The following is a 22,556-nucleotide window of genomic DNA, read 5'->3' on the forward strand; positions in this document are numbered from 1 at the left end:
AGCAGATGTTATTTGTCTTTAAGAAACTAGAATAAAAAGAAAGTTGGGTTGGAATTAGACACATTGTGTTTAATTAACTGCCAAGCTGCCATTAAAGAAGTCTTTACCAACTCAACTGTTTGGCATTCTCCCATTTTTGTTACTATAATATAATCTCCTGAAATTTTGGATAAATATAAACACAACTATATCATCACCTATAAAAATTTTATTAACTAGGACATGTAAATATCCATCTTTCTGCTATTGCAGGCGGAGACCAATTCTAGGATATAAGGGACAATCCTGATTCCTGACAATACAGGCTTCCTCCCAAGTAGTCCAAGGGTACCATATGGAACAGAGACAGGGGGGAGCACAGAGAATCTTTCGACAGAATAGTGCCACAAAATGGAGGTGTTGTTTACACATCATTACTAAAAAAATATTTGAAATACCATCAAAGAAACAGCCCTCCTCATGAATCAACAATTCACTAGTTAATTTTGTAACAAGTTGAAGCACAAACTAGAGCAGAGCACCAGACCTCTTTGTTTAGTTGATTGCTCAAAAAATGAAGATAGAACTTAATCCGCTCCTTGTACCTCCACAAGACCATTCTAATACATTCAAAGAAATGCTCCATAAGTAATCAAGTTTTGCTGTATTCCCGTTATTCTTTACACTTCAAGGGCTGCAGAGATTTTTAAGATCCTCTTCTTTTGCATACCAGGCCGGTATTATTTTCGACACATGAGGATATAAATCCTTGTATGAATTTCTGATTGTCCCCTCGGCCACTCCTGTAGCAACTGAGATGTCTGCATCCAGACATCACCATGTGTCAAATAAATGCACTTGTACAACAACCATGAAACCCCAACATATCAACAGGATAGATTCAGAAACTGCCACAATAATTAGACAAAACCCAAAACCTGATTCTATTGATCGGTCAAGTCTAATTTGGGCGCGCAATCTACTCCCATGCTAAGGAAGGGAACTCTATCAATTAGCCAATAGGCTTCAACCAAGCACAAAGTCTGGTTTGAAATAAAAATGCGACTGACTGGAAAAAATTCATTGTTCTGAACAGTTAAGAGGAAGATATATCAAACCTCGGAGAGGCTTCTTATCATCTGACAGTTGGGTTATAATATAAATAACTGCAGCTGCAATTGATATGGGACTCCTCCTGCAACGGGTAGAAACCAAGGTCAAGGGGGTTACCAAGCAACAGATAATAAAAATGTATTCAATGCTCTAATAAGAAACCTATCAAGAAACTTTATTATTGAGAAAATCCAATCACTGTTAGATCAATATCAGAAAAACATGTAAGCTTGGACATATCCTCTCGAGGAGAGGTTCCCTTACAAATTCCAGCACAGAAGATTATGTTAACTATCATATTAGAATGTAAGTCCCAAACAAAAATAGGATTAAATTGGCTGTAGCATCTGAGCACTTTGGGTTCTAGAAGCGACCCTGTTAATAATATCAAAAAAACAAAAGCTTGTAACAGAACTAAATCAACACTCTTGAAAATACTCAAGTACATGCTGACTGTAAAGAAATTGAGCAGATATACTGTGAGGATCCTGTAGCTGAGCATGTGAAAAGTAATTTAAGGAGTACATACATCAAAAGGCTCTCTTAGCCAAATGGCTGTTTAGATTTCTCATTAGTACGGGTTGTTTCTGGTGGAAAGTAATACCAGGCTAGGTACAGTCTCTTAGAGGGGGAGTGGCAATCCAGCACCAATCATGTAGCAGAGCATGTGATAAGTAATTTAAGGAGTACATACATCAAAAGGCTCTCTTAGCCAAATGGCTGTGGAGATTTCTCATTAGTACGGGTTGTTTCTGGTGGAAAGTGATAGCAGGCTAGGTACAGTCTCTTTGAGGGGGAGTGGCAATCCAGCACCAATCATGATGCTTATGGTTCTGGTCGTTTAAGAGATATCAGAAAGGGATTGAATTATATGTCTGATGTTATTCATTCTAAGTTGGGCAAAGGCTTAGGTTGAAGTTTTGGGGTGATAGGGGCTGTGGTGGTCAACCTTTTGAGCTCCTGCTTCCCAATTATTTATGGCATTGCAAGTTACAAAAATGAAAGGGTTAGGGCTATTACATAACTTTCTTGTAATCTGAACAATAAGGAGATTCGTTTCTTGCTTGCCCTTGAAGTCCCATTCTATACATCCCAAATTAGATAACAAACCGATCTGGAGCTTGTCTAAGGGTGTACCTTCTTCTTCAAATCCATGCCCTGCAGAATTGAGATCTTGTCCTTGATAAATCTGCTTCAATGGAAAAGCAAATTTTCCCTCTGAATGGTGTTTTTTGTAAGGGAAGCTGCCTGGGGAGTATTCTTTCTTACTGTGGATAATTTTTCTTTTCTTTTTCTTTTTTGAGCGAACTTACCCTGGATAATTTGAGTAAGAGAGGTTGCATTGTCACAATTGCTCTGTCATCTTCTCTTAAGGTGTAAGAAAGGAAGAAGGCTTTCCAATCCAAGATCAGCTTATTGGGTATCCAACGGGTGGTCAAGAACTCTATATCTGCTGAACTGAAAGGTGGAGGGGATTCAAGATGGTGGGCGCAAGAAGACTATATAGGCTTGATACCCCAGTTTCATTTTGTGGACAATATGGAGAGAAACAGGAGTTTTGATGGTTCTGTTACTATTTTCTCTATATTACAGATCTTTGGTTCAGGACCTTGCATTTTTCCTTAAAGATCTTCCTAGGGAACGTCACTGATGTACTAACTAATTCTATCTTGCAATTTAATCTCTCTTGTACTAGGGTGGTAAAGATACTGACATAAGACGAAAAAAAAAGGATTGATAGAATTTATAAATAACTATATTTATTCAAGTGAAACGGGGATTTTAGGCTCTCAAGACGCCCACTTAAAATTGTACGTTGATCTAAGAAATTTCCTTATGTTTTAACTTTTGCCAAACAAGTATTACATTGTGAAGGATTTCCAATATAAATAAATTCCCAGCTAAATTAAATTATCCAAAGACATTGTAAACATTAGCACATTCCTTTAAACAATTGCATATCGTTAATAAAAAATGTTTGACCTATCAACTATTATGACTCTTTCAAAATGTGAAAGTTCCTATTAGATTGTTCCTTTTTGCTGTATAATTTTCTTTTATTATTTCCAAGGTCATTCCTCTTTTACAAATAGATCTTACTGGCCTAAAGATTACACTTTATTCATAATGTTATATCTAAAAAGGGGGACAAAAACCAGCATGAGTCACAAAGGAGACACTGTCCTGTATGCTTTAAATGCAAACGATAACAGAAGCAACAAGTAAACTAAGAAAGAGAAGTAAGGATTTCTGCCTGTAGCAAAAAAAAAAAAAAAGGGAAAAAATACAGATACCTTATATCGAACTCTTCAGATTTCTGAACAGCTTCTTGGGCAGCCTTAACTGCTTGATTTGTCATGCCAAGATTGGAGCAAAAACGCCTCTGAAGATTAAATTGAGATTAACGTAAGTGGGCCATGTAAATATCATGAAGAACTGACATCATATCAAGTGGAAAAGATGCCGCCTATGAATAAGTAACAGAATTAACAGCAGCTCTGGACTCCAATGATTTAAAAAGTGTGCAGGAGAACGCACCATAAAGTCTCCAGCATGTATAGTTCCCATCTCGACTGACTGACCAGTCTCCAATCCTAGTTGTTTGACTATGTATTCTTTTGCTCGGCCAATTTCCTTCTTGGTGGCTCCATTGGCAACCGAACAAATTTCTAGTTGAAATCCACACGTTCAGCGAAGCTTATATACAAAGGGAAACATAAATCAGGAAGCATCCAGATGTATAAAAGAATCTTAGGCTGTACCCTTAACAGTGCGTGGTTTGTCCTCCTGCCGACATGCAATATACAAGCAGGCAGCCAATAGAGCATCCTGATTTCTTCCTCTACTAGACTTTTGATCTTCCACCTTTTTATATATCTCGTTAGCCCGGTCCTTCAAACGAAAGAGAAAAGTACACATCAGAGGATACAAAAGAAAATCAGATATCATCCAGATGGAATGAATAAGAGGAACTAAGGGCAAGGTAGCTACTAGCCAATAAAAGAAACTGAAAAACCAGTTTAAATAAGAAAATTGGAAACCTGTTCCCTTAATATATATAGATATAGGAGGGTGAGAGGTGAGATTGATAGGGTGACTAACTTCCCAGCTTATCAGAGTTGGAAAGTGAATGCACCTCCAAGAACTGATTTTTTTGCCTGTGAAGTAAGTCAGCAATGCATTTTGACAATTGATAAGAGGCAAAATCACGGTTAATTGGTGTTATTTGTGCAAGAAAGCAGCGGAATCTTGTAACCATATCCTTCTTTGGTGTCCTATGGCATGATTTATGGACGATGATCTATGGCCCCGTGAGAATTAATTAGGTGATGATGCGTAATATAAAAGAAGAAATTTGGGCTTGGGATGGGGTTTATATTAAAAGAAAGTTTGTAAAGCTGATTCATTTAACTTTTTTTAGGTATTATGGAAGGAAAGAAATAGTAGGGCTTTTGAGGGTAATGAGACTGAGACACATAGGATTAGAGATAGATGGTTTCATTATTTTGGCTTTATTTTATTGGGTTATAACATTAGTGGGGATGAGAATTTTGGGAATATCATTAATATTTTAACACAATTGTAAATTTTTTTGTAAATGGGTAGTACCTCCTTGGTATCTTGTTAATACATATTATACACTGTTTATCTCAAAAAAATATATGTAGATATGGATATAAGCATGACAGCAATCCCCAGAATCGCCAAACATAGGCCACTAGATCACTCCTAGAACACTTTCAGCAGCCATAATACTAAAACAGTTAAATCTGAAAACTAAGCTTGCCAATTGTGATGCACAAGAGATCCGCCAAAAACTAACACATGCAAATCTGTTGCTAGAAATTTTTTTCAAGAGATTAAAAAAATGCCAGCAGCACATTTGCACATCTACGTCACAGACAGCACAAAAGTATAAGAAAATGAAAAGAATCAAGAAACAAAAGAACAATTTAGCATTTTTTCCTGTTTCCCATTTTGGATACTTACAGCTTGACATATCAAATAACTATATTAATTTTTTTTAACACTTGTTTTACAAAAAGGGATATAAGAGATTTCAGTTTCAAATGAATTCCACAAGGAGTACTTCTGTAGATAAGTCAGATGTCTAGTCAATTTTTATTAACAGATTTGAATTGAATTCTTTACCTCCTATTACCTATTCATATTATCTGCAACTGTAATGTCCTTTTAACTAAACAAAGATTCATAATGTATTGCTTTCATTTTATATTGTTTAAATTTCAAAACTCGCATAACATCAAGTGTTTTTGACTAATGAAACTGTAGCCTGTTGCATGAACATCAGTAACTCTCTTTCTTTTTGTTTTTTTTTTTGGTTGGGGGGGGGGGGGGGGGGGGGACAACTATCAATTTTACTTGTCAACTTACCTATTCCAACCCATTGACCCTTAAGCTCGTAGTAGAACTCAGCTCACTTCTAAACAAACAAAAAAAAGGAAAAGAAAATGCACCAAAACATGTTTGGCTGATGGCAGATTTCGTTTAATCTTTTTTCTTTTTTTTTTTTAAATAAGGGAGATTTCGTTTAATCTACTGGTGCTGATAATCTTCTTAGAGGAGATTAACCACATTTTATTGTATATATACACCTCTGTTCACTCCATATTCCAACATCCTGACATTGTTCCAGCAAGAAGTTCTCTCCATCCTCTGTGGGGTTAACTTAGTCTATTAAAATCTTGCCCTGTAGATATGAAGATTGAAGCTTATGATCAACCCCAGTTATACACTGAAGACTACCTTACCTACCCTGCCATACAGGTCAACCAGGACATAGACCAGGGTTTCTGCATGAGTCCCAAGCCACGGAGTATAAGCTTGTTTATGATAGTGACAGAAGCAGCAAGGAAACAGGAGTATAAATGAGAGACTCCGTTTTTGGTAAACTTTTGAATGTCATGAGAGGTATTTTAATCATAATATTTTGAACTCTTCTCTAGCTAGAATTCATTTGTAAAGTTTAATTTCAATAGGAACTACAGTAAGGCATAGGAATTATAAATGAATTTTCTTGCAACTGAATTCAATCATTTATTGGGATTTCAAGATGGTATATTACACAATTGCCTATTGAAATCAAGAAATTTGATGGCATCAATTCATGACAGACAATGTGAAAATATCATAGGCCTTTGATTCACAAGTATTATCTTTTCAGGTTTGACAACTTCCTTTTATTTTTCTTGTATTTCACTTGCCAAACCTTTGTTAAAATTAACTTTTTTAGGTGATATAGAAAAACTTTTCTAGAAAAATAATTTGGGTAATAAACCTAAAGGAAATTGAGAGTAAAATCCTTCTATCCTTATATAGTCCAATATATGATGATTGTTTACTGAGAATCTTATATGAATGTTCAGTTGGGAAAAGAAAACTATATCTGTAGCGCCCGGGAAAAAAAAAAAAAAAAACGATCGTGCCACGTCAGCAGCCACGTCAGCAGACCCAGTCAGCAGGCCTGGCCAACCAGGACCTGCCACGTGGCAAAACCACGTCGACCAGGGACGGGCCACGTTAGCGATCCGCGTGCGCGCGATCGAACAGCCCAGATAAATCGCGCGCACGGACGGCCCAGATTTAATCGCACGGACGGCCTAAATTTAATCAAAAACGGACGGCCTAAATTTAATCAAAAACGGACGGCTCAGATTAAAACAAAATGGACGGCTGAGATCAAAAGGCAAAAGGGTATAAATAAGACCCCCACACCAGACCCCAAACCCTAGCCGCCTGCCCTCGCCGGAGAAGACGAACCAGAAGCCGACCGCCGCCACCCGCCGCCGCACCGGAGGGATTTCCGACCGCCGATCGAGGTAAATTTCATACCCCCGACTCGTTTTTCCACGGTGATTTCCCCAGTGGCCAAATCGGAGCCAAAATCCCGGCCAAACAGCCGGAAAACACGGCCGAAAGCCAGCGGCGCCGTCGCGCCCCTTCTCGGTTTTTGCCTCCGATGAGGCCCTTCCCGGCCTCCGTTTAATGCAATTTTTATGTCACCGTGATCACCATTCTTTTCTCTGCAGGTTGATCGGAGCCGAATCACCAAAACACGAACTTCACCGGAGAGCCGCCGCACCCGAGAGCACCGCCGCCGGTAAGCTTCGGTTTTCCGTAAATTTTCGGCCCCCCGAGGGCCGTAGGGTTGTTTTATCGCAGGAACCAATGCGAGTGTGGCCGAATTCGGCCGGAAACGGCCGAAAACGGCCAACCCCAGGCAAACCGCCGCCGCAAGCGGCGGCGCCGTCGCCGGAGCACGGCGGAGCCACCGTGCCGGAGTTGCGATATTGGCCGAAAGGGGCCCTGGGCCTAATTTGGGATTTTTTGGAACACGTGCAGGTACCAGTAGTGCGTTTCAGTTCCCCGAGAAAAATTCAGGGAAAATTAGGGACAGCCTGCAAACGCACTGTGAAGTCGTGTTCGGACCCCGAAACGAGTAAGGACCCCTCACCCTATTTCCTATCACGGTTTTAAAGTTCAATAAATGATAAAACGGTATTTCATGAATCAACGAATGTGTGAAATTGCTTAAGGTCGCTAATGGAGCCCGAGTCTAGTGTGTTTGTCGGTTAACTGTTATTTGGCCTGTTTACAGTTTTAAATGCAGTATGAGATATGATGTTTTCATTTTATAGTTTCGTGTGCATATTCTACTGTTTTATTGATTATGGATTGAATGACCGGGATATTGATGCTGTATGTAGTCTGTTTGGCATAAATTATCGTTTTGCTTGTTTGTATGTGATTGATAATGCTGACTGAGGGAAAAAGAGAATGAAAGATTATGTAAATGAAAATTGTATACTGTGGTCAGCCTGACTAGCTATCCTGAGAGATGGTGGACGGACCGGGTCCGTAGGGAACCCTACCGGGATTGTGGTCTCCCATACCGGACGGGGTATGGAGATCTTATGTGTTTTGGCGCCCATACCGGACGGGGTATGGGGACAGCCCGTTTCACCCTCATACCGGACGGGGTAATGAGGTCTATGGTTTGGCATTCATACCGGACGGGGTATGGGGACGGCCCTGGAATGGATTTCAAGTGTTAAGGATTAACGGGTAGCGGGACCCCTATGGATCCCCATGGATACTAGTGGCCTGGTGAATTAGGAAAATATGTTGTGTAAGGATTGAATTACGAAAAGTTTGATAGGTATTTTGTTATACAGTTCATATATATGTTTTCATGATGATGATGATGTTATTGCTTTCGTATATTGTTTTATGAATTTCATCGAGATAAGTGAATGGTAAAGGTTTTATTATTAATAAAAGGATTTGTTGTAAATTATGCTCCATTGGTTTTTTTGTGTTTTCTACCCACCTTTACCTCCGTGACGGTGAGATATCGTGATGTCTTTACTGGGCTAGTGTAGCTCATTCCTTATTTAATCATTTCAGATCAAGAGGACATCGTTCCTGAGCCGGTTCCGCAGGAGGACGACGAAGGGGACGCCTAAAGACTCCATAGTCATATTCGTAGCTTTTACTTTCAAATTTTTCCTTTAGGTAGTCTGATCTTTTATATTTTGTGAGTACGTTTTTGGTTTTAGTGTAAGGGATGTTATTCAAATTTTGACTTCGCTTCTGCATTTGATATTTATAATATAAATTCCATTTTAAATTTCCGGGGCTGCTACAGTTGGTATCAGAGCCGCATTTCCTCGGACCCATCCCTTACACTAATGTGCCTTAGAGAAATACTCACCGATATATTGTTACTCAATCATTCCTTGTGAATACAGGTACACGGGAATGAGGAGAGGAAGACCCCCACTAAACCGAGCGGCCCCAGATAATTCACTTCGGGAGGATTTAGATAGACTATTCGAGATGGTGGAGGCTCTCGCAGCTGCCCAGCGAAGGCAAGAGGAGAGAAGGGAGTTACCGGGACCTCCTCCGCTAGCGCAGGTTGAGCCCCCGCTACAGCAGGTTGATCCCGAGCCACCCCGGCAGGAGCCTGTTCCTCCACGGTACCACTCGGCACCACAGCCGCGGTACGATCCGGTACCACAGCCACAGTACCAACAGGTGCCACCACAGCACATTCCAGTGCCCCCACCACATCAGCAGGCGCCACCACAGGGTCCCCCAGTTCACCCTCAGCCGGCCCCAGTCCCTCTACCTCGGGACCCCGCTCCCTCCTTGATCGACCCCGGCTTCATAGAGAGGTACAGAAGACTGAAGCCTTCTACTTTTTCAGGGGGATCCTCTTTCGAAGAGGCCCAATACTGGCTGGCCGAGACTGAGAGAGCTTTTGAGACCTTGGGAGTAGTTCCTGAGCAAAGGGCTGCCATTGCCTCCTACATGCTGGTAGGGGAAGCAGTACGCTGGTGGGAGCTCAAGCGGGCCACCCTGCCTGTACCAGTTACTTGGGAGCAGTTCCTAGCGGCCTTCCATGCGGAGTATCTCCCTAAACACATCCAACATTTAAAGGAAATGGAATTTGCTCAATTGGTCCAGGGAAATATGACAGTGTCGGAGTATGCCCGCAAGTTCCTGGAGCTGGGCCGACATGCCCCGGAGACATTGTTGGATGAGGGCCGAAAGGTCAGGAAATTCCAGTGGGGTCTCCGCCCGGCGATCAGACAACACTTATTGGTGATGGAGCTCGAGACATATTCGGCAATCCTGGCAAAGGCGCAGATCATAGAAAGGAGCTTCGACACCCGCCCTCAGCTAGCGGGAAGTTCCCGACCCTCAGCCCCGCTCCGCAGGCCAGCGCCTACCATGCCTGTCCAACCCAGTAAGAGGCCCAGACCTGCCGTCCAGGCCCCTCCTCAGGCTATGGGGGCAGCACGTGGGAAGATCTGCCAGTACTGCGGCAGGGATCATGGGGACCGACCCTGCTACCGCCTCAACAACACCTGTCGCATATGCGGCAGTGCCCAGCACTATGCGAGGGAGTGCCCTAGGAACCAGAATCAAGGGAGGCCTCCAATCCAGGGCAGAGTTTACAACCTTACCCAGAAGGATGCCGACGCAGACCCGGACGTGGTACATGGTATGTATACTATCTCTGGCCACATTGCTCATGTTTTGTTTGATACTGGTGCATCACATTCTTTTATTTCACATGTTCTTGCTTCCAAAATTTGTGTATCACCTGATAGACTTGATTCATTATTGCTTGTATCTACCGCTGGGGGGGAGACATTGCTAGGAGAGGTTGTCTACAGGGCATGTGCCGTGGAGATAGCAGATAGGAAATTGAGGGTAGACCTGATAGGGTTAGACACAGGGGATTTTGATGTAATCCTAGGAATGGATTGGCTAGCGGCGTATCACGCCACCATAGACTGGTTTAACAAAAAGATTGTATTTAATCCTCCCAACGAGGAGCCATTTACAAGTTAATAAAATTATTCGGTACTGATTTCCCCTAATGGCAAATTCTTTTCTTCTTAATTCCCAGTGCTTTAATATTGTATTTTCTATAACTAGGTAAACCCAAGAAAGAAGTTTGTATCCAAGAGATTCCAGTAGTTCGAGACTTTCCAGACGTATTTCCGGATGAACTGCCCGGTCTACCAGGGGACAGAGAGGTCGAGTTCACCATAGACTTACAGTCAGGAACCCAGCCCATCAGTAGCTCCTTACCGAATGAGCCGCATCGAGATGGAAGAGCTAAGGAAACAAATCACTGAGCTATAAAACAGTGGCTTCATTAGACACAACATTTCCCCATGGGGTGCCGGGGTTACTTTTGCAAAGAAAGGGGATGGAACGTTGAGACTGTGCATTGATTATAGAAGGATAAACAAGGTAACAATTAAGAACAAGTACCCTCTTCCCCGGATTAATGACCTTTTCGATCAGTTGCAGGGTGCACAGGTCTTTTCCAAAATAGATCTACGATCAGGTTACCATCAGGTAAAAGTGAGAGCCGAAGACATCCCCAAGACGGCATTCCGAACCAGGTACGGATACTATGAGTTCCTGGTTATGCCGTTTGGACTAACCAACGCCCCGGCCATCTTTATGGATCTAATGAACAGAATCTTCAGAGAATTCTTGGATCAATTTGTCATCGTGTTCATCGATGATATCTTAGTCTACTCAAAAAGTAGGGAAGAACATGCTCATCATCTTGCCCAAGTCCTACAGGTACTCAGGGAAAAGAAGTTGTATGCGAAGTTGAGCAAGTGTGGATTTTGGCTCGAACAAACCGCCTTCCTAGGACATGTTATATCGAAGGAAGGGGTGTCGGTGAACCCCGAAAAGGTTAAAGCGGTACTTGGTTGGGAAAGGCTGACAACAGTTAAGAAAATTCGCAGTTTCTTAGGGATGGCAGGTTATTACCGCCGGTTTGTCGAAGGGTTCTCTAGTCTAGCAGCTCCTCTGACCCGACTCACAAAGAAGAATGCAAGGTTTGAATGGAATGAGAACTGCGAGAGGAGTTTTTCAGAGTTGAAGAAGCGACTGACTACTGCACCAGTGCTGTCTCTACCGAGTGGATCAGGAGGGTACACAGTTTATAGTGATGCCTCCTATCTGGGTCTGGGTTGTGTCCTAATGCAGCATGGAAAGGTTATAGCATATGGGTCTAGACAGCTAAAGAATCATGAGAAGAACTATCCTACCCATGACTTGGAGCTTGCTGCAATCATACACGCCTTGAAAACCTGACGCCATTATTTGTATGGAGAGACCTTTCAGATCTACACCGATCATAAGAGTTTGAAGCATATCTTCACTCAGAAGGATCTCAACATGCGTCAGAGAAGGTGGATGGAACTCCTCAAGGACTATGATTGTGACATCCTATACCATCCAGGTAAGGGCAACGTGGTGGCCGATGCCCTCAGCAGGAAAAGTGCAGGCACCCTACCCCATCTGATGGTTTCAGAATGTAGGTCCATTGGGGCTACACAGCAGGTTCGCCTGCGAGACCTGAAGAGAGTCACATGTTTGGGCCACCTAGCAGTCCAACCCGAGTTAATCCAAAGAATAAAGGAAGCCCAGTCAGTCGACCCCGCCCTAGTAACCCGCAAGAAGAATGCAGAACAAGGATTGAGCTCAGAATTTCAGATCTCTGCCGACAGATTGATTCGTTTCAAGGACAGAGTGTGTGTCCCAAACGACAGTGAGTTAAAAAGAGACATCATGACAGAGTCCCATAGTTCAAGGTTCGCCATGCATCCAGGAAGTACGAAAATGTACCAAACTATGCAACCTCGGTTCTGGTGGAATGGGATGAAGAGAGATATAGCCGACTTTGTATCTAAGTGCTTGGTATGTCAGCAGGTCAAAGCAGAACATCAACGCCCGGGCGGGTTACTTCAGCCTTTACCGATTCCAGAGTGGAAGTGGGAACACATCACCATGGACTTCGTATCGGGACTACCCAAGGCACGATCGGGACATGATGCTATATGGGTAATTGTTGACCGACTCACTAAGTCTTCCCACTTCCTGGCCATCAGAATGACTGATCCTTTGGACAAGTTGGCAAGAATGTATATCCGGAAGGTAGTCAGACTGCATGGAGTTCCAGTAACAGTGGTATCCGACAGGGATCCCAGATTCACTTCTCGGTTTTGGAATAGTTTCCAGCAAGCTATGGTAACAAAGCTGTCTCTTAGTACTGCTTTCCACCCCCAAACCGATGGACAATCAGAGAGGACAATTCGTACGCTGGAGGATATGCTCCGAGCTTGTGTCCTTGACTCCGGGGGCCATTGGGACGACCACCTACCCCTGATAGAGTTTGCTTACAACAACAGTTACCAAGCAAGCATCGGCATGGCCCCATACGAGGCGCTATACGGGCGTCCGTGCAGGTTACCGATCTGTTGGGAAGAAGTGGGCGATAGAAGATTGTTTGGCCCGGATTTGGTAGAAGAAACCACGTCCAAGATAGTTAAGATCAAGAAGAACATCCAGACAGCTCAGAGTAGGCAGAAGAGTTATGCTGATACCCGGAGGAGAGATCTGGCCTTTGAGAAAGGCGACCGGGTGTTTCTTAAAGTCACTCCCTTCAAGGGAATTATTAGGTTCGGCAGGAGGAGAAAATTAAACCCCAGATATATTGGACCATTTGAAATCTTAGACAAGATTGGTACCACTGCCTACAGACTTGCACTGTCTCCTGAGCTCTCCCGGGTTCATAATGTGTTTCACGTATCTATGCTACGTAAGTACAATCTGGACCCTTCTCATGTCTTGGCTCATGAACCGCTTCCACTCCGAGAGGACTTGTCTTATGAAGAAGTGCCGGTCGGTATCACGGACCGAGAGAGCAGAATACTCCGCAACCGAAAAATATCATTTGTAAAAGTCGTGTGGCAGAACCACACGCCCAGGGAGGCCACCTGGGAACTGGAATCAGAATTTAGGGCCCAATATCCCCATCTGTTCGATCAAGAGTAACGAGGCAAATTTGGGGACCAAATTTCTTTAAGGGGGGGGAGAGTTGTAGCGCCCGGGGGAAAAAAAAAAAAAAAAAAACGCTCGTGCCACGTCAGCAGACTCAGTCAGCAGGCCTGGCCAACCAGGACCTGCCACGTGGCAAAACCACGTCGATCGGGGACGGGCAACGTTGGCGATCCGCGTGCGCGCGATCGGATGGCCCAGATCAATCGCAAGCACGGACGGCCCAGATTTAATCGCACGGACGGCCCAGATTTAATCAAAAACGGACGGCTCAGATTAAAACAAAATGGACGGCTGAGATCAAAAGGCAAAAGGGTATAAATAAGACCCCCACACCAGACCCCAAACCCTAGCCGCCTGCCCTCGCCGGAGAAGACGAACCAGAAGCCGGCCGCCGCCACCCGCCGCCGCACCGGAGGGATTTTCGACCGCCGATCGAGGTAAATTTCATACCCCCGACTCGTTTTTCCACGGTGATTTCCCCAGTGGCCAAATCGGAGCCAAAATCCCGGCCAAACGGCCGAAAAACACGGCCGAAAGCCAGCAGCACCGCTGCGTCCCTTCTCGGTTTTTGCCTCCGATGAGGCCCTTCCCGGCCTCCGTTTAATGCAATTTTTATATCACCGTGATACCATTCTTTTCTCTACAGGTTGATCGGAGCCGAATCACCAAAACACGAACTTCACCGGAGAGCCGTCGCACCCGAGAGCACTGCCGCCGGTAAGCTTCGATTTTCCGTTTCCGTAAATTTTTGGCCCCCCGAGGGCCGTAGGGTTGTTTTATCGCAGGAACCAATGCAAGTGTGGCCAAATTCGGCCGAAAACGGCCGAAAACGGCCAACCCGAGGCAAACCGCCGCCGCAAGCGGCGGCGCCGTCACCGGAGCACGGCGGAGCCGCCGTGCCGGAGTTGCGATATTGGCCGAAAGGGGCCCTGGGCCTAATTTGGGATTTTTTGGAACATGTGCAGGTACCAGTAGTGCGTTTCAGTTCCCCGAGAAAAATTCAGGGAAAATTAGGGACAGCCTGCAAACGCACTGTGAAGCCGTGTTCGGAACCCGAAACGAGTAAAGACCCCTCACCCTATTTCCTATCACGGTTTTAAAGTTCAATAAATGATAAAACGGTATTTCATGAATCAACGAATGTGTGAAATTGCTTAAGGTCGCTAATGGAGCCCGAGTCTAGTGTGTTTGTCGGTTAACTGTTATTTGGCCTGTTTACAGTTTTAAATGCAGTATGAGATTTGATGTTTTCATTTTATAGTTTCGTGTGCATATTCTACTGTTTTATTGATTATGGATTGAATGACCGGGATATTGATGCTGTATGTAATCTGTTTGGCATAAATTATCGTTTTGCTTGTTTGTATGTGATTGATAATTCTGACTGAGGGAAAAGGATAATGAAAGATTATGTAAATGGAAATTGTATACTGTGGTCAGCCTGACTAGATATCCTGGGAGATGGTGGACGGACCGGGTCCATAGGGAACCCTACCGAGATTGTGGTCTCCCATACCGAACGAGATATGGAGATCTTATGTGTTTTGGCGCCCATACCGGACAGCGTATGGGGACGGCCCGTTTCACCCTCATACCGGACGGGGTAATGAGGTCTATGGTTTGGCGTCCATACCGGACGGGGTATGGGGACGGCCCTGGAATGGATTTCAAGTGTTAAGGATTAACGGGTAGCGGGACCCCTATGGATCCCCATGAATACTAGTGGGCTGGTGAATTAGGAAAATATGTTGTGTAACGATTGAATTACGAAAAGTTTGATAGGTATTATGTTATACAGTTCATATATATGTTTTCATGATGATGATGATGTTATTGCTTTCGTATATTATTTTATGAATTTCACCGACATAAGTGAATGGTAAAGGTTTTATTATTAATAAAAGGATTTGTTGTAAATTATGCTCCATTGGTTTTTTTGTGTTTTCTACCCACCTTTACCTCCGTGACGGTGAGATATCGTGATGTCTTTACTGGGCTAGTGTAGCTCATTCCTTATTTAATCATTTCAGATCAAGAGGACATCGTTCCCGAGCCGGCTCCGCAGGAGGACGACGAAGGAGACGCCTAAAGACTCCATAGTCATATTCGTAACTTTTACTTTTAAGTTTTTCCTTTAGGTAGTTTGATCTTTTATATTTTGTGAGCACGTTTTTTGTTTTAGTGTAAGGGATGTTATTCAAATTTTGACTTCGCTTCCGCATTTGATATTTATAATATAAATTCCATTTTAAATTTCCGGGACTGCTACAATATCTCCAACATCCCTTCTCCCTTAAAACCAACAGACATTTTGTTTTGTGCTCCAAATGGGAAGCCCCAATGCTCCTGGCAATTATTATTTGAATATTTTGGCTATCTTGGAGCCTCCTCTAGAACTAGAGTTTTGTAATTTTAATAGAACTTCTAATTGTTATCTAGTGTAATTAATTTACTTTGAAATTTGTTCGAAAATTTCACATGCAGAATCCATGTTCTGTTTGCATGCACTTGTACTAAATTACAGTACAGCTCAAGCTCGGGTCAAACGTGGTCAAACCTATCTTTTAAAAAAAATGATCAGGCCTATCGTGAATCAAGTTCAAAATTAATATGAAATCATTATATTATGTGCTTACATTATCTATAAATTTCACAATAAATAATGCCTCAAATATATGTCTATATTTATATTAATTAAAAAAAAAAAGTCCAGTCCTACAAGTATAAAAGAACCTTTTGTGCTCATAAAAGAGTAAACCATACAAGATCGCATAACTAAGGGCAGATGTAACATACCTTGATGGTTGCAACAAGGCCTAACCTGCAAAAACAAAGTTTCCCATATCAGCAATACTTCTGCATAGTTTATTGATGTAGAAGTTTATTAAGTCCAATCCAGACAGAGGAAGAGAATAATGACTTAATGCATTTGATAAAACTATCAAGTAAGCAAACAAGGATAACATACTTCACATAGTCACACATGGTCCAGGATATGGAATAAACATCTAACATTGGTCAGTCCATGTTTTATACTCAAGCTGATATCCCTGCCATGGAACTCAAGCTGGACTATCCATGTTTTTTACTCTTCTTTTATATTCAGAGAGAGACCAAAAGCACACCTATCAAAAACTTACATGATTTTCCTTTGGACAGAAAAAATAAATCTTAAAAAGTAAAAAAAGATATAAACCTGAAATTTGGACTGATATTTAGTCTGCAAGTTAAGCTCAAAACTGGGAATGCATCCAAGCAAATACAAAATGAGCTTGATAATGCAAGATGAAGCTACGTGCATTATTGAAGCAAAACAATCGAAGATAAGCCTTTGAATCAAATCATGAGGCCACTACACTACATGATCATAACCAGAAAACGCACATTAAGCTAAACAATTAATGCAATAAATCCCAACTAGCTACTAAAACAAAACTATTCAAAACAAAGTTCCAAATGTAATTCATCCATTCAACAGCCAACTCACACTACAAACCAGGGGACGAAAATGCTTTCTTATCTACTTCTGTACCAAAACCCATGGAAATACTCATCACAGATAAGTGAATGCTAAAAGCCCCGTCATCACATCCCATGGTCTATACTCTCAATTAGCAATGATCCCAAAACCCTTCAATTCTTACAACTTTCTTCATAACCAACACTTTATAATCTAACACACAATACGCTAGTACCAATCAGTACTAGCAATCACATAAATCAAAAGCCCGATCCGGCTGAATATCAGAATCAGAAATCCAAATTCCCTTAGAAATTTCTCTCGGAACGCAAGAGAGAAAACGATATTTCAACTTCAAAGTGAATTGAGGAATCAGGAAGAGAAGTGATAACTACCTATCGGACATAGTGGCTATTGTCTTAAAAGCGAGGATCAGCCCCCGATCGGGGTTGGAGCCGCGGTTCTGCCATCGGCCAAGGGAGGAGGAGAGGAAGTCCCCAGATGCGCCGTTGGGCTTGGCGATGACGGTGGAGAGGCCGCCATCGGCAAGGAGGGGATTGGTAGGTCCACCAACACGAACGGGGTCATTGTCTCCCGACTCGTTGGCGAAGGTTCTCCACTCGGAGGTCTCATCGATGGAGTGCGACTCCAGCACCAGCCCGCACTCTGAACACACCGTATCTCCAGCCGAGTGGTCGAACACCACCTCCGTCTGCTTCTTGCAGTCCGAGCAGAACGCGTCCGCCATTGTCCCCTTCTCTAATCTCCCTGTCTATATATTTATATATATGAGAAGATAATTGCTATATATGTATATGCACTATACAAAGATCAAACAAGGGTTTTGCTCATATATTTCCTTTTCGTTCTCGTTCTCTTTAACAAAGCCAATAAAATGTGGCGAACGGGAGGCTGCGATGTTCATCCTAGGATTTATATAGCAGCAGGGGATTGAAAAGAAAAATTTCTGTGATCTGTTCATTGTGATGTGGTCTGTGGGACCCGCGTGAGGATGTTGATCTGACGGCTCATATTGCTTCTTGGGTTAGAAGGGAGGATGGTGCGAGGAAGTGGACTTGTTAGGAAAGTCATGAGCAATGCATGTGGGAATTTATCCCTACTCCTTAAATTTAAACTCCTTGTGTTTGGACATGAGGGGTTACTTGTCTTCAGTTGGATTGGATTATTCCTATACGGGTTTCGGATACTGGATTCTAACAGTAACGGACGGATCAAATTTGACGGCTCTGTCATTGATTGAACCCGTAGCACCTTTCTTGTATGCTCATTAAGTTACCAAGCCACTTGCGTTACGTGTGATTTGTCTACTATCCGTTACTGCAAGTTTGAATTCCAACATTAATAATAATGTCCTAATATTTTTAATTATTAAATTATAATTTTTATAAATTATTTTTATTAAATATTTAACGATGAAAAAGTAGTATTCATAAATAATATTAGAAATTGATGTAAATTTATTTATTTATTATTTATGTTATGGGGGACATTTGAAAAACCTCCAAAAAAATACAAGAAAAATATTATGGTCTTGGATAAAGGGCCCAGCACTAAATTTTACTGGGCTTGGATTAGGGTGACGGCATAGTAATGTGGGCCTCCCTCGAAATTTTATTTGTTAACTTTATGTATGTTTCAAGATATATATATATATATATATGTGTGTGTGTGTGTGTGTGTGATGGTATGTATGTATGTGATAGTTAAGTAGAAAGAAAATAATTTTTACATTAAACTTTAGGTCTGGCTTACATGAAATAAATATTTATATAAAAAATACTTGAAAATAGTCCGGAGAAATGGGCCTAAAAATTTCAGCCCATGAGGCAAGATAGAGAGGACCCAATATTTTTATTTTTGTTAAATATATTCCAAATAATGAGAGGAATTTTGGTTTAGTTTATTTAAGTTTTTAATTTATAAGTAATTGAGAATATTAAGCTTGGGAAGCTTATAAAAATCTTTGAAAAATAACTGGGGTTTGTATGTTTTATTTTATTTATATAAATAATGATTAATGAAAAATATTTGTAAATTAAAAAGGTGATAGGATAATTTTTTCTTTTTTTTAAAAAAGGCATAAAAATAACATTTTAATAGTTTAAATAAAAGTACCTCTAATAAATTAAAGAATAAACTAACCTTCTAATATGGCTTCTAACAGTACCCTTCTCTGTATCCTTATGATATATTTAAAGTTTTACTTCTAAAATATCATTAACAATAATCAAATATAAATTGTTGAAATAAGAATAATTATTAGGTGCTTTGAACTAAAATCAATAAGTGTTATTAGTTTACTTCAAGCAATTGTCAAGGATTAGGTTGAAATATTAAATTGACTCATGTACTATTTTAAAATATTTAAGTTACTCTATGTATTCTTTTTTTATAATTTTAACTCCTATATTTTTTTTTTTAAAAAAAATTGTCATTTAATCTCCAACCACTAATTCACATTATTAATAGAAGTGTTACGTGGACCCAGATTCGGAACACATCGCATTTTGATTATATTAGTATCAACGTCAAATATCATATGTGCAATAACGTTTACGTCAAAAAAATATTAATTTTTAATATTTTTAATTAAAAATTAAAAATTAAAAACATAAAATTAAAAAAAGTTTTTAAAAAATCAATACTTTATTTTCCTCAATCTCTAAGATGCTACAAACAAACTTCACCTTGTTCTTCGCTTATGCCTTTGTCATGGATTCCATCATGCTATTTTGTTCCATAGCCTGTTACATTGTCTCATCAGAGCTATGACTGTATCTCATTAAATTCTTATTTTTCTTCTTTACCCTTTAAGCTCCTTCAAGCCTAACCCTCACCATCAATGAGCTTTATAGCTTGGCCCTAAACAAGATGTACAATGCCATTGAGATTTATCTTCACTTTAATATCAATCCTAAAATGGAGTGTCTCAAAATGAGGAAGATCTTTAGGAAGAAAATATTTACTATCTTGACAGAAAAATGAGAAGACATCACTAATACCCTTTAAGGTATTCTTTTAAAATGAACATTTGTTCCTAAAGAGCCATAAAAAAAATAGCTATGCAAAGTTATATTTTGAGCTCTATTTTAATAAGAAGTTAAAAGACATAAAAATAGAATTTTACTTGCCTTATGTCATTATCTAGGTAGAGAAGATCAAAAAGAAAAAGAAGGTGATGAAGCTGTATAATCAGGAATGTCCTTACTATGATGAAGAAGGATATGGATAAGGTTTGAGCATGTGGCATTTTATCAATCTCGAGCACCTTGCAACTTTCGTGATGTTGTCCATGGACGAGAGTTTAACAAAGATTATTACTGACAATTTGATAGGTTTCTGAAGAAAAAAAAGTTATGTAAAAGAGTTAAAACACTTAAAAATACAGGTATTTATTGTATAGACCTTTTGCTATTGGTAAATCAAGCTTGATTGTCATCATAACTAATTATCTAAAGTTTATCAATATACAATTTGAAGCTCACAAGTGTATATTCTAACTTTTGATTTGTGGAGGATTTTGTTTTCCACTACAAAATAATCAATACTAGTGATCAAAGATATAGATTGCAACATTGAAAATGAAATATCATAGCATGATGATAATGATAACCACAACAGTTTTAAGAAGACAAGTTACCTTTAATTCGCCATTTTTGCTCTCTTTCAAATCTTGTTTCTAGACGAATCTATTTGATACCCTTTTCATAGATTACAATAGTTAATCATCTTATGTGGTTGATCAAGGATTTTACTTGAACTTTCTTGTTAAAAAAAATTCCATGTCACGAACTATACTTTGTTTTATAGGATAATGACCGAAACCTACTTAGATCACATAGACTCGAGTTAAGTAAAATAACTTAACTTTATTAATCATAACAGAGTCGCAGAAGTGTTACATTCCTTAAATGTAAAACATAAACATATATACGAGACTCTAAATTTTCTTATTTATATTACTAAACAAAAGTATGAAATATTAACCTTAATGTCATAGTATAGATTCAAAAATTTCATTCGTATTACCGTTCACTCTGCAACGGTATCTTCAATATCTGGAGGGTGATAGGGGGATGAGATAAAATATCCCAATAAGCGATATTATGAAATCACAATATAGTACATGCAATATATAATTTCTTTACATACAATAAAATATATATCATATCATCTTTCCAAAACAGATATACGAATTAGAAGACGAATGCAAAAATCAGAAAATAGATTCCCAATTACTTTGTTGTAGACTTCATCACTATTATAGAGGATCAATCAATTATCATACATTATGTATAGGCACATATACTTATCAGTGGTTCCTCATGTATCCGAACACGAAATGGCATACATGAGCATCTTGAAACACTGTTATCCCCGAACATGAAATGGTTAAGGCATGCAGATCAGATTATTTCCCATACACCTAAACACAAAACGGTTATGTATGGGTACAGACTTATCATTTCGTCAATACACCCGAATACAGAACGGTTATGTATGGCCACATTAAAGCCTAATATAATGCAGGTATTTTCAGAATAACTCTTTTCCATAATGAGTTATGCACATATATCAAAATCACATTTCGAAAATAAAGGTAAAATAACACTTATGTCAAAGAAAAACTTTAATAAATACTTACTTAACAAATATGACAAACAAAGTCAAACACTTTTATATTTTGTACTAAACATATGTAAAATACTTCAAAATTACGTAGACTATGAATCCCAAATATCCACTTACTTTAGATCCTTAGCAGTCACAATCTTAATTCCGGTAGAGTTCTGACTTTATTTATAATATTTTCCTCTCAAAATTTCAACAGAGTTTTAGGATGATTTTTGGTCACTTTTTCGACTCAAAGATATCCAATACAATACTCAAAAAACTAATTCGAAAATTAAAAAGAAACCGAACTTCAAAACTTAAGAAAAGACTTACTTTTTTAACGGTTTATAATATTCTTTTAATCGTGAGCCTTCATCCTCTTCTCTTTTTCTTTCTTTACTCTTACGAATTTAGCAGAGTTTTTTCAACATTTTTATCTAAAACCTCACAATACTCTCAAAAATCATACACTTCGTACTCCTTTTTTCCTCACTTTTATGTTTCTCACTATTTTTCTCTCATTCGGAATGTTTTTTCATCCCTTCTTCCGTCCTCTATTTGTAGGAGTGGGGAGCTACAGAGAAAGGTTACCACTATTTTGTCATACCATTTAGTCTAAAAGTTACAATATTTCATCATGTCACTTCATCTAAAAGGTTACAAGTTTTCACATGTCACTTCATCTAAAAGGTTACTACTTTTTATATGCCACTTTATCTAAAAGATTACTACTTTTTACATGTTGTTTTATCTAAAATGTTACCATTTTTCACATGTCACTTTATCTAAAAGTTGTCACTTTTCATTATATCACTCCATTTGAAACTTATCACTTTTCACGTGTCATTTCATCTAAAAGTTGTCACTTTTCGTTATGTCATTTTATATAAAAGTTATTACTTTTTATTATATCATTTCATCTAAAATGTTCTCACCTTTTTTCATGTCTTTTCATGTTGATTCT

The 22,556-nt window shown here is 40.0% G+C and overlaps 1 protein-coding gene across 1 annotated transcript; it reads right to left on the reverse strand.

The window, feature by feature from the left end:
• Window positions 1-190: 190 nt before the first annotated feature.
• Window positions 191-17,942, reverse strand: TFIIB (transcription factor IIB). Its single transcript, XM_022032190.2, has 7 exons — window positions 17,353-17,942; window positions 16,294-16,318; window positions 3,855-3,984; window positions 3,631-3,761; window positions 3,387-3,475; window positions 1,098-1,174; window positions 191-800 (listed from the first exon to the last, which is right to left on the reverse strand). The coding sequence occupies exons 1-7, from the start codon at window positions 17,703-17,705 to the stop codon at window positions 667-669; spliced, it is 939 nt and encodes a 312-aa protein (XP_021887882.1). The 5' UTR covers window positions 17,706-17,942; the 3' UTR covers window positions 191-666.
• Window positions 17,943-22,556: the final 4,614 nt, after the last annotated feature.

The sequence above is a fragment of the Carica papaya genome, chromosome 8 (assembly GCF_054855325.1).
Source record: "Carica papaya isolate Zhongbai chromosome 8, ASM5485532v1, whole genome shotgun sequence".
Lineage (NCBI taxonomy): Eukaryota > Viridiplantae > Streptophyta > Magnoliopsida > Brassicales > Caricaceae > Carica > Carica papaya.